A 13058-nucleotide genomic window follows, 5' to 3' on the forward strand; every position below is an offset into this window, starting at 1 on the left:
GTGTTAGCTCGGCTAAAGTGCTGTTTCGGCAGTATGCTCTTATCAACCTAGTGGTACCGTGCCTCCAAAAAATCCTTTAGGGGGTTTTCTGATATGGGGCCGTTTCGGCGGTGGGGTCGGTCACTATAAAAAGTTTATCCACTACAATTTTTTTGTCCCCGGGGCAATGGTGCAACGGTAGGACATCCGGATGGTAACTCAGGGACTCGCGGTTCGATCCCCAGCTACGACGTATTTGTAGGAATTTTTCTCCAAATGGGGAACGCAATCAAAGGATGTTGGCCATCTGGATTGGCCGCCGTATGCACTTCCCGATTTACCCTGGTGGTCGGTGGGAAACTTCCGTGGGACCGGGCCGACCACCCCCAGAGATGTGGCTACTGGGATTATCATTTTTTTGTGTGAACTTTATTAATTGAGTTTACGATCTAATTAATCAGATACATAGAGAATATACACTCAAATAGTAATTTTATTTATCTAATAAATAGTACATTATCTAAGACGATAATTTTAAAATACCTCTCAAATATAACATAAACATGATTTACAAAATTTATTCATACATTGTTTATGAACATAATTCACAACCTCCTCCTCGGTCAGGGCATCCACTCTAATGATGGCAGCCAGGAATATATCCTAACCTGGATTTGTTGTTCAGTGATGGATAGATAAATATGCATAATATATTCTCTTCAAAATTGAAAACGAAAGACAAATTGAACAATGAAAGATCACAACAACAGGTAGATAGAACTCCTAACGCAACTCAATTAGGAGGACTGTATGGTGTTTTGGGGGCTGGTGGAACTGCAGGGTTTCGTTCCAGACTACAAATCACTATAGGATCAGGAGAGTGTGGATTTCGAACGCAACCTTCTGTTTCACCTTGTGCTTCCCCAACTGTCATATCGCATATCACCGAAAGCAACAGAAATGCAATGGCAAAGGAGATCAGTGTTGGAGCTGCAGAGTGAAGGCGAAGATGCTGATACGCCATGACCATATATAATTCACAATCTCCGATCCTCCTCGAGAAATAATCTGCTCTAAGCTGGCTCTTTGCTCTGTCTAATGGATTCTTCTTTAAGCAACTGATCTATATATATATATATAATCTTTATATAGAGACTTGTAGTCATGACTATTCTCAGCTGGTTCATGGAAGTGAATGATTTCTTCCCACTTGTGGAAAAAATATAATATAATAAGAATTAATTTCATGGTTTCACACTTGAATGCCATTTGCTTGGTTCTAGCTACTTGGACGCTGCTAGTCAGTCAATGCACGAGTCCAAAGATGGCGACACTTGTCACACCCCGAGAAGGCCGTCCGAAAAATTTCGATAACATCTCCCCTGTAACTGTGATAATTTCCCTGAATACATGTAAAAATACTCAACCACAGGCGGCTGGAATAGAACTACTCGTCCAATCGATACACACAACCACACACAACTATAAAATAAGGCCTACACGGCCACATAACACTATCACATGCACCATAACTAGAATATGCAAGTCCATAAAGCAAAATCATCGAAAATTCGAACGTAACGAATACCCACAATGCAATCCAACATAACTACAGTCATAACAAGTCCAAACAATAACCACATGTCCACGAAATAGTAAATATAACTAGAGACAACGACAGACCAAACACAACTAACAAGAAAACCTTCCGAAGTGAGATAGCAGCAGCCGACCCAAATCTCCAAGCTCCAAGTACCTATCTGTTACCTGGGAAGAAAATAAAATAACCCCAGGGTCTGGGTAGTGAGCATTAGATGCTCAGTGGGTACAGGAAATAGTGCATGTAGAGATATAAAAAAGATAATAAGGATATAATAATAACCCGGATAATCAAGTATAGAAGAAACAAGATATACATGGCAACAGGTATCAACAGAGTATTAAAAGTATCAACTGATCAAACAGGGTATATCAACTAAGACGATACGAAAAGATCAAACTGTGCAACATGGTATAGATATCAGGTACATGTAAGCATGTATGCAATGTCATACAAGTGCAACAATCATAGTAAATAAATGCAACAATCCACAAGCATATGAATAAAGTAAACTATGTAATAGTTCTACCAACAAATGCATGTAATATGCATCAATCAACGCAACCAAAATATCCGTCACTGTTCGCACTCGTCGTCCCAGTCACTCTCCCAGAGCTCAGTGAACTGGGGGCAAGACAGGACATACTGCACAACTACGACAACTGACCACTAAAAATAAGTGGGGAGGGGCAGTGTGGCAGGAGGGCAATGTAGCCAGTCCTGGTCGCACCCAACTATAGTGCAACCTCTTACCTATGTGGCACCACAACGTGGTGCAGGTAAGATCCAACAACAAACAACACCTACAACTACTATGGATGCATGATGATCATCCCAACATGTAATAGCTAATTAATTAGCATGCTCAACAGGAATTTATGAAGGTCAACATATGTCGAGAATACAGTAGGAATACTGGTCTAACAGTGGATAAATAAATCAGGGTCAAATAATGTGTGTCAATCAACATCTAACACTAGTATCAACAGAGTAACTGACATAATTAACAAAGGTATCAACATGATAGGAATCAGAGCATCGCAAAGTCAACAGAAGTAGCAACAGAATAGCATTATATCATGTCAAAGGTCAACTAGGTCATCAAAGGTCAACTAGGTTAACAGCAGGAGCAACAGGATAGTTATTAGATCATATCAAGGATCAACTAGCAAGTAGCAAGCAACAGGTATCACAAGGTATCAACAAAATAAACATCATCAGTAACAAGAGTATCAACAAGATAGATAAAAGCAACATACAAGAGATCATATTAAGGTCAAAGATAAGTATCAAGCCATGAATCAAGCAACGACTATGATAAGAATAGTAATAAAGTAATCATGCACTATGAAAGGAGAATCTGTGTTGACCAAGCACAGGAGTACCCACCTGAATTAGACAATCGTCGACAACTAAAACCCCCAGAGATACAGGACCACAAATTCAATCAAAGTCCTGCAAACGGATAAACAATATCCCTTAATTATAACAGTTAAACTAATAGAATCATACACTACTAGAAAAATGTTAATAGACAACGTCCCAAAGACAACGTTTTTTAGCAAAAGCGTTGTGGTAGCGTCGGCGTCGGGCAGAGGGGCGGCGGCGCTGCGCAGGATGTCTTCTCCGGCCGGTGAAGTCAGGTGGCGGCGTGCGGCTACGGGAGAAGATGAGAAGGAGGGAAACTCGGTGGCTGAAGGTTTGTGGAGGTCGGCGGCGGCGGCAGAGGAGAGGGCGTCGAGTGGCGGCGTGCGGCTGGCGAGGATGAGGAGGCGGCGCGAGGACAGGGGAGAGGAGGGCGTCGCGCGTAGGGAATAAAAACAGGGGAAAATCGCGAGTTTCATGAATAGTAACCTAAGCCGGTTAAAGCGCCATTAAACCGAATTTACTAGGCTAAACCCAATTAAAAACTTAGGATTTATTAAGACGAATGAATCGGTTACTGTAGTGAATCAGGTTCAACTTTAGTTCGCTTGGTTTATTAGTCAAACGATCTCCGATTTGACTCAAACCAATTTTGTTTGGATTCCTCTTCACGAGACGAATCTTTTCATCCCTTTTATTTTATTTATTCCTTATTATTATTATTATTATTATTTAATTATAAATAACCCTTTTTGATTTCGATATTTTACACCATCAACCTTATCTCAGATCGAAACCCATTAATCAAGGATCGGAAGACGCAAAAAGAACGAGTACCTTTCTGGATCGTCGCTTAAGGAAAGCACGCGCCTCAGATTCGCGTAGATCTGCCGGCCGCCGATCGTCGTCCAAGCAGCGAGAAGTCGAGCGAAGGATCTGAAGCTGTGAGCGGGGTGGGCCGTGGGGAACACAGGAGGCGGAAGACGGCGCTGTGCGGTTTGCAGGTCTATGGAACGGGTTATCGGGTTAAATAGAAGTTGCAAGTTGATGAGTCACGTATCCACACGAATCAAATTCTTTATAAAAAATTATAATTTAGCCATCCTATTTATGAAATTTATACATAAGTTAAATCGATCATACCAAATTTATTAAAATTAATTAATCAATTTTTTTCTATCAATCAAACCAACTAATTCTTAATATTAAATTTGAACTCACCAATTTTAATTAATTTTTTTTTAAAAATATTAAAACTTTTTAATAAAAATTTAAAAATCTTAATATTTTTAATTATTTAATAAAAATTAATTTTTTGATTCAACTAAAATAACCGATATCTTTTTAAAAAATAAATTTCTAAATAAATCAAATTGAATTTTTGAAATTAATTTGAACTGAAATTTTACTCAATCCCTAATTCCAAATCATTAGAAAATTATAACACTTGATCATTAAAAAATGCACCCTTGAATGCTCAAGAAACCTGTAAGACTTATATAAATATTATAGCAACAAAAACACATTTGCTTTTAGTTGACTGCTAGTGAACAAATGATCATTGAGCAACCAACTTGGTCCCTAAAACATCCACTACTAACAAATGATCATTGAGCAACCAACTTAGTCGGGGTGGTGATTTTCAGTTGATTTTTCTTATTGAAAAAAAAAATCTGGCAACCTTTTACAAGTTCAATAATTAACAGGTTGTCATAAAAAAAAAGAAGCCTAGTTGATTCATACCGACCATTTTGAAGGGAAGGGAAAGGAATAAACAAAAGAACTGGAGAGCCTCTTTGTCAAACCTACAAAAATGCTCCATTCAGATTTGCTTCACAGCAACATGGATTGTGGATTCTCAATGTAGCTTTTGAAAGCTCGCAACCACTCTGCACCCACAGCACCTGTCGTGGACGAATATGAATGTTGAGAATTTGCAGTCAAATTCAGCAATGTTTCATTTACATAAATGGATGTAAGATGGTAGCACAAACCATCGATCACTCGGTGATCGCAACTCAATGTGACAGACATGAAGTTGCCAAATTCAAATTGGTCAGGAGCACTGCCAGGAAGCACTCGTCTCTCAGCTGCTCCATCAAGAACAATTTAAGAACAAAAACGGATTATTAAAGATGGCTGAGAAATTTATTTTCATTTTGAAGGTGCATGCTGTACCAGATCCAACAGCCAAAATGGCTGATTGGGGTGGATTGATTATGGCACAGAATTGTTTGATACCAAAAGGGCCTCCCAGATTTGAAACAGTAAATGTACCACCCTGCAAAGTCATCTCATCGACAGAGTTAGTGGACAAAAAATATTGTATCTGAATTCAAGGTCTGTGTACCTACCTCATATTCTTCTGGTTTCAAGCTATTTTCTTTTGCCTTCTGAGCCAACACTTTCACTTCCTCTGCAATTGTTGCCAGTCCCTTCTTGTCTGCATCCTGTATAATTTGTTCACAAAATACTAAAAATGCTATATGATGCTGAGCTTAAATCAAATTTCTTGGCAATTAAAACCTTGATAACTGGAACAAACAACCCATTATCTGTTTGAACTGCAACATTGATGTTAACATTGTGGTACCTGCATCAAGATCGAGAAGCTAGGACAAATATAACTCATGTGAACAGTAGCAAAGTTTCTTAAAAAAGGTAAAATGAAACTCAAAAAGATATACTGTCGTATGAAGTCATTCATCCAGGAGCTGTTACACTGAGGAATTTTGCGAAGTGCCAAAGCAGTTGCCTGAGTTTAGAAGTAAGTTAGATGCAAACATATTCTATATTGTCGTTCAAAATCTAAAGTTGAGAGCCAATATATGTCATTCTATAATACAGGAAAAGAAAGAAGCTGAAATCCAACTTCCTGTGAAACCAGTTTAAGTTTTTCGTCAAAAATTGGGTTATGGCTTAGGTCAGAGTTATCCCAAAACAAAAATACTTTTAAACCAGTTGCACTTTTCCAAATTCAATAACTCTTTACACTCCTAACTATATCCACGTCTCACAAGTGAACTTGGTTGTGCAAACTAATGAAACTCTGAACTTGTGTACTTGATGTCAATTGGTAAGACTATTTGATCAGTCAATGTTGAGACTATTTGATAAAAGAATAGGCGAGCAGATAAAGTATTTTAATGAGTTGGCATGTCAAAGTGCATATATTGTTTTAAACAATGATAGGGTTGACAATAATACTCCACTGAAATTTCTCAGTTTCCAGAATAAGCATCAAAAGAATAATTAGATCTAATACATGTTAGATAAGCAATATTCCCTTGCTTTGCCTTTTTCCAGCATTAACCATGAAAAGCCAATACAGGATGTCAAACTTCACGTGGTAAGTTTATGGCAACCAAGAATGATAGAAATAGGTCTGGTATAACAAGGCATGACAATACTGTTCTATGGGAAGGTGTATCAAGAATCAAGATGGTAGTCTATAGAGCAAAGTATCAATAAACCAAATGTTGCTAAATGTAACAGGAAAGATCCAAAATTCCTACGCGAAAGCGCTTTGATGAGATATATTTTCAGATAACAATATATCATATGTGTAAAATTAAACCCAGAAGCCAGATAATCAAGAATGCAATAATAAATTAAACTCAAAGCAATATCAACTATCAAGCAATGAGAAATTAATCATTATAAATGAGTTAGCAAATGTATATTTTCCGGAAAGGTACAGGGCAAAAAATTCTAAGAAGTCACCATAGAGCAACACTTAATGGCTAATAACATATAAATAATTCAAATAACAATATCCAACATAAATTTTAAATAGAAACCTTTATGACAAGGTCATTGATTGATAGTCTTTTACCACCAGAAACCTCTTGGAGAGAATTAAGTTCTTTCCGCAATCTGAAGAAACAATGAATAGCTCATTATTATCTTGATATGTGCTCTGAACTTGAACAGATTACACTACTGCACTCTGTACATCAGTGTATTAGCAGGCAGATGCTCACTCTATAAGTTTGTCAACACAAGTGTCTACTGTTAAATAATAATGAGGAATAGTTTGTTTGGAGAGAAGCAAGCGAGAAGCGGTAACCTGCAAAATTATATTGTTGTAATAAAAATATGATTGCAACCCAATTGGGTGAAAAGATCATAAGACAGGCTATGTTACTTTTCTTATCTGTGAATTTGGAATGTCCACATAACCTAATGATTGAGCACCTATGGGTTCCTTTGCCTTCACAGGTGCAAGGACACCCATTGTTTGAGAAGCTACATCCAATCAAATGTAGATATTTTTATTCCATTTCCAAAGAAATAGGAAAAAAATTAAAAAACATATTGACAAGTTCATTGATAATCAAAATTCCAAATAATATCACTAATTAAGTTAATATCGGTTAACATGATCAACAAAAGATAAGGGTTGAATTAAAGTCAAGATCAATCTTAGATCAATAACACACGATTAAGATTAAAGTTAGGTTTGAGTGAACAAATGACTAAGTTATTGACAAGTTCATCACTTGGTTGATTAGGTATGATTGCCTATACCAGAATAGACTCAAGAGTTAGTTTGAAATTTGATTCTATGATTCTTTTATTTTGAAGAATATGAGTATAAGGCCAACTAAGAGTAATATGAGGATTGGTTTAATTCTATTATCTAGGATTCAAAATTGTCCTTTTTATTTGCCAAATAGATGATCACCCAAATTTTGAACAGCATCACACTAGGTCTACTGCTGATAGAAGGTCTATAATATTGCTCATCAAGGATCCCAAATGAGGAATAGACAATAATAGCTTGTAAAGGAAATTTTCATATAATAAAGGGTTAGAGAGTGCAAGAAAGGGCTAGCAAAATGTACCCAAGTAATCTTCAACATCTGCCTTCAAAATCCTACCACCAGGACCGGTACCTTTAATGCTTGAAAGAGATACCTGCATAGAGGCCAGCACAAAGGAAATAGGTGATATGATGTCCTTTAGAAGAGAATTCTAATTAACTAGATTATATACACATTTTATAAACATCAAATACCGAAAATAATTTGTTGTCCTCCGCTAACTTTCTTGCAAGGGGACTAGAGAAGATCCGATGTTCATGATGAGAAACTTTATCAGTCTTTGCAGCTTTTGGTTCATCAGTTTCGGTAGGTGCTTCCTCCTTTTTAGATGGTGCAGGTTCAGATGGTGGCTGAACTTCAGTAGGACCAGCAGATTCAGAAACCTTGTAATCTTTAAATTTCTCAATATCCCCCTCTTCCTCCACAGTTATAGCAATGGTCTGATGGCAGATTATTCAAAATTCATAACAAATAAAAGTAATATCTTGTATCAAAATAAATTACAATAAGAATCAGAGAATATTTAATGCAAATTGTGAAGGTACTCAGGCCACTTGAATGAGATGAAAATAATACTTCATGCACCTCATATATTCAAACACACATCCTCATTATAGTTTACCAGGCAGTTCACCAAAAATCTCTTTAAACTGAACCAATCACTATAGCATAAAGTGATCAACCGCACATAATTTATAATATAGTGAAGGTTTTTCTAACTTAGCAAGTTATGAAGGAGCATTTATTTTATTCAAAAACTTCATTATCATCTTACATTATTGCAATATCAACAATACAAGATGTTTAAACTCCTAGTGGCAGCAGGAAGTAAACAATATAAAAAAAGATTCAGGTTACAGAATTTGGAAGATGAAAATAATTGATGAGATAAAAAGTAATAAAACAACTAAACTATAAACAGTAGAGTGGTGATATTTGAGAACTATCAATTACATGACAATGTACTTTTCCTGCATGATCCAATTGTGATGCAACAGTTATATGACAGCCTTAGCAACTTCACCTAGAGATCCAACATGCTTCTTGTGATTTTGATCCAATCTAACCAACCTCTCCAATGATCCGATCAGGTAAATGAACTTGAGCAAACAGGCATGGACAATATGAAATTAGCTGTTACTGGTTTAACAACATTCAAGTTGCAACAATGACACATGCAGCCTTTGGTGAATCATGACATCACACACTCAGAAACAAATAAAATCTCTAAATGAAATATTAGTAACAATATTCAACACATCCACAATGTTGATTAAGATTCAGTACAAAAATAAGAATAAAGACATCCATCACATGCCCAAGGGTTTCTTAATTCAACAAGACCAACAATATAGAGGTGCTGAAAGTAGTAACAGGAACAAGTATCACAAAATCAAGACAATGAAAAGATGAATAGGAAATTTCCCTCCAAAGCTAAGTGAAAATTAAAACCTCCTGAACTAAAAGGAAGAGCATGAGACTGGTATCGGGTAAAAAATGAATGTACATCATATATGTAATTACCTCACCAACTTTTATCTCTTTGGACCCATCTCCATGTATTATCTTGGCAAGATATCCTTCTTCCATGCATTCCATTTCCACTGTGGCCTTGTCCTAATGAATATTTAGCATAGTTACAAATAAACAAAATTAGACAATCTGTTATAACTCTATAATGTGCAAAGGCAGGTGTGTTATTGGATGTCAACTTGACTTACAGTTTCCACCTCACAGAGAACTTCACCTGGTGAAACTTTGTCACCTTCTTTCTTTAGCCACCTTGCAATGTTGCCCTGTAAAGGAGAAAGCATAGAACAATTAACTGCACTAGGAGTCATACAAATATTAGAACTGATGTTTGATGTACACGGATAATAAACCTCAGTCATGGTGGGTGAAAGTGATGGCATCCCAATTGCCTGGTGTGGTGGTAAATCTAGCAATACAACAAAATAAAAATAATGATTCAAGCGCACTATATATGATTGTTAGAAGCCGGTTAGTACTTAACTAGTTAACTCTACCAACAAAGTGAAAAAAATATACATAATCAGTACAAAAAATCATGTTCTCAGAGTTGTTTATTCCAATCCCAATCAGCCAATTCAGAAATTTCAGCATTGCAATTAATTTGGTGAAATGGTAGATGTATAAGTTTAATTCAGTTTTTCATGTTATAATATGTCCTTAGGCACAATAAAAGCTAAGCCAATTGACCTAAGTTGAACACTCATGAAGAATGGTATAAAAAAATATACATCAAATACAAGGGTTTAAAACAAATTGTAGCACATTACTACAGAAGAATTGTCCACAAATACAACTATTCTAAAAATTGTAAATGGTCAGATATAAGAACTACTATCTACAGCAAAGCTTACACATGTTAGCATAAAGTGTTGATTGTGACAAGAGCAAAGCACTACACCTAGCATACTGCAATAGATATTATTGTCAACCAAATATTGGTAAAAAGTCAATTAGCCATGACAAGGCAATTCTACATAACAATTTTACAATAACTAAATAATAACCATCCATAAGGAAGCCAATATAAAGTTTCAAAGAGCCAAAAAAGTTTTGAGGACTAAATCCCTACCACATGCACAGAACATATCATTGTGCATAAATAATCTACATTATGCAGCCTCATGCAAACAGGAGAAGCATACAAAAATTCTATCATCTTAACTTGTCGCTCATCACTAACAATTAATATAGCATTTAAGAAAGAAACAATATGGAGTGAGGAAATAAAGCAGAAACCTGAATTGGTTGAGAAAAGTCTCCCTGGAGTAGCCTGCATACTGAGGCATAGAAAATTGCTCATAAATCAGCTGATAATACTGCAAATCAAAATAAAGGTCAAGACATACTAGGAAAAAGTATGGCTAAATCTCATGCCAAAAAAAGGAAGACTCTTGGCAGGTCCTTTTCTGGAATGGTTGGCCCCAAGTACTTCTGAAGAGAATGCCTGAACAAATAGTAGATGGAATTATGTCAAGCTCTGGAACATATATTACAAGAACAAAGCTCATCTACAGCTCCTTAATGATTTGACATCAGTACATTTCTTTCACCAATGGCATTGCTGCTTTTAGTGCAAAACTCATAAGGCTTCAAATCTAGATATTTTCCTTCAGTACCATTATAACTCCTTGATATATCTAAAAATAGAACAAACAAGAATAATCATAAATAATTTGAAATTTATCCTAATTGATATTTTTAAAAAATGCAGCAGCAATTAGTTCATGCATGTAATTGTAAATTTCCAAAACAAATCATTCCAATAGCATAGTATAAATAATTCTTCAAAATATTGGAGGCTCACGTCCTATATTTTATATTTTCCCTGTTTCGTGACTATTATAAAATTTCAATGAATGATTTAGACCCTCCTCTTTTGTCAAGTTTCTATAAAGACACAGTATGATTTATTTGCGAGTTAAACCCACAACATATATAAATAGAAAGCATGAACTATGTAGATACTAACACTACGATCAATCATTTCAGAGTCTGCTACAAAGTTAAAAAATACAAAAATGTAACAAATGGAAAAAACAATAATTTGGAACAGATATCAGAGTACAATTAAAATACAATCAATAATTGTATTATGAAAGATCTCATAATAATAGTTTAAAAAACTTTTCAATCCCGTAATTCAAATGATAAACCAACCTTATATTCATCTGTTTACAGATGAAATGATTTCTAGACATAATAAACAGTGTGAAGAACATTTACCAGTATTGATGTCCTATGTCATTATACAAAATAGAAAAATAAATAAATAAATAGAATAGTTGGTACATTTATATGCATGAGTGAGGAAAGCAGATAATTAATATTCTTACTGTCCCAACAGTAGGGCAAGTACCTTTAGAGAAAGGACGTGCAAGAATAGCAGGCTCCTTCAGTATAATGTTTTTAGCACCCTTTAACTGAAATATCAGATACAAAAGTATATGAATCATCAAGCAAGATGATGAATAATATCCTGTAATATCACTCAAACACATCCCGGAGAACAGGATTCTACAATGTAATCACAAACAACATTGAGGAACAGAAGACCATTGTGAATTTGCAACATTCTTATGTAGAAACCATTTTTGTATTTTGTAACACTGCATAAAATACGATAATGAATATGGATCAACATAATTAATAAGAACTTCGTCCCAGCATCTACAATTTTCCTCAAATCAAATTAAACAAAGATGCCAGTTTGCCTACCTTCTTCACAATGTATTAAAGAGATGTTTTCTTAGAAAATCAACGAAGGAGTTTCACGACAAAATCATCTTATCTTATAGCGGCAATTCAAATAAAGGCACTAAAGTAACAATAGACAAAAAAAATACTTTTTCACTTAAAAATCTAACAAATAAATAAATAAATCATCCACATTCGATCTAAACACCAAAATTTGTAAGACAAAGCTATAGCATATGATTGATGATAAAAAAAATGGAATAAAAAGTGAATATCATAAAAACAAAGGAAGACGCATTAATTTCCAAAAAAAACATCATAGGAGCAGAAAACCCGGTTTTCTATCAATCCCACACCGTTGTGTAGAAAGTATAAATCAGTAGAGACGCACAACCTTGCGCGAGTGACGGACCACTTGAGTAGCAAGCGTCATGGTTGGATCGGACCCGATCTAGTCGTCGTCGCTTCCGCCGCAACAGCAGCCGCAGGGGCAAAACTAATCTACCATTTCAAGAAAGTGAGGCCCTTCAAGACAATTGATCTCAAAGCACAGAAATAGAGATTTGAGATTCCTCACTGGCGCTGAGATGAATGGGAAGGGACAGGAGAGGAGAGACACGGGAAAGGGACTTTGCACTTTGGCAGGCGGTGGCTGTTGGGAATAAAATAAGCTTGAATTTGGTAGACAGAATTTGGCTGCGAGTCAACCGTTCGATCCATCGGACCGATTGATTTGATCCATCCGATCTCCAGATGTATCATTCTCCATCTCCACTAATTTGTTGAAATATTTTGAAATTTGCCTCTGTTGGCGTTTTTATTTCACCCCATATAAATTGGTAAATAACATTATCCACCATACTTTGATAACTAAGGTAAAAGTCAAAAGCGTGTCTTTTATTTATTGTCGGTATTTCATATAAAAAATATCGAAGAGATATTTTGTCCTAAATTTTCTTTCTAAATTATTTTTATTTGCTTGACCGATCCATTTAGTTAAAATTACTTTAATATTAATTAACTTATTTTAATTTTAAATTTAATTAATATTAAAGCAGTTT

General features: G+C 35.6%; 1 protein-coding gene across 2 annotated transcripts; it reads right to left on the bottom strand.

Moving 5' to 3' along the window:
- Positions 1-4567: 4567 nt before the first annotated feature.
- LOC141817353 (dihydrolipoyllysine-residue acetyltransferase component 2 of pyruvate dehydrogenase complex, mitochondrial-like) lies at positions 4568-12528 on the bottom strand. 2 transcript variants are annotated; one of them, XM_074705017.1, is made up of 19 exons: positions 12392-12528; positions 11660-11723; positions 10843-10940; positions 10650-10747; positions 10540-10580; positions 9654-9709; positions 9492-9566; positions 9295-9387; positions 7965-8210; positions 7792-7864; positions 7092-7192; positions 6928-7013; positions 6745-6820; positions 5632-5699; positions 5471-5537; positions 5299-5394; positions 5123-5225; positions 4939-5034; positions 4568-4848 (listed from the first exon to the last, which is right to left on the bottom strand). In XM_074705017.1, the coding sequence occupies exons 1-19, from the start codon at positions 12428-12430 to the stop codon at positions 4778-4780; spliced, it is 1647 nt and encodes a 548-aa protein (XP_074561118.1). In that variant the 5' UTR covers positions 12431-12528; the 3' UTR covers positions 4568-4777. The 2 variants fall into 2 exon arrangements, with proteins under 2 accessions (XP_074561118.1, XP_074561119.1); XM_074705018.1 differs by lacking the exons at positions 10843-10940; positions 12392-12528.
- Between the last annotated feature and the right edge of the window lie 530 nt (positions 12529-13058).

Source organism: Curcuma longa, unplaced genomic scaffold, assembly GCF_044706935.1.
Source record: "Curcuma longa cultivar G26 ecotype Majalengka, Jawa Barat unplaced genomic scaffold, ITB_CL_G26_1.1 contig_20193, whole genome shotgun sequence".
Lineage (NCBI taxonomy): Eukaryota > Viridiplantae > Streptophyta > Magnoliopsida > Zingiberales > Zingiberaceae > Curcuma > Curcuma longa.

Excerpts from the sequence above, each read along its gene's own strand:
- LOC141817353 (XM_074705017.1), bottom strand. The coding sequence starts at position 12,430 with ATGACGCTTGCTACTCAAGTGGTCCGTCACTCGCGCAAG. Across the intron at positions 8,211-9,294 it reads AAGAGATAAAAGTTGGTGAG|ACCATTGCTATAACTGTGGA; the intron begins GTAATTACATAT and ends ATCTGCCATCAG. Across the intron at positions 5,700-6,744 it reads TCAATGACCTTGTCATAAAG|GCAACTGCTTTGGCACTTCG; the intron begins GTTTCTATTTAA and ends TTCTAAACTCAG.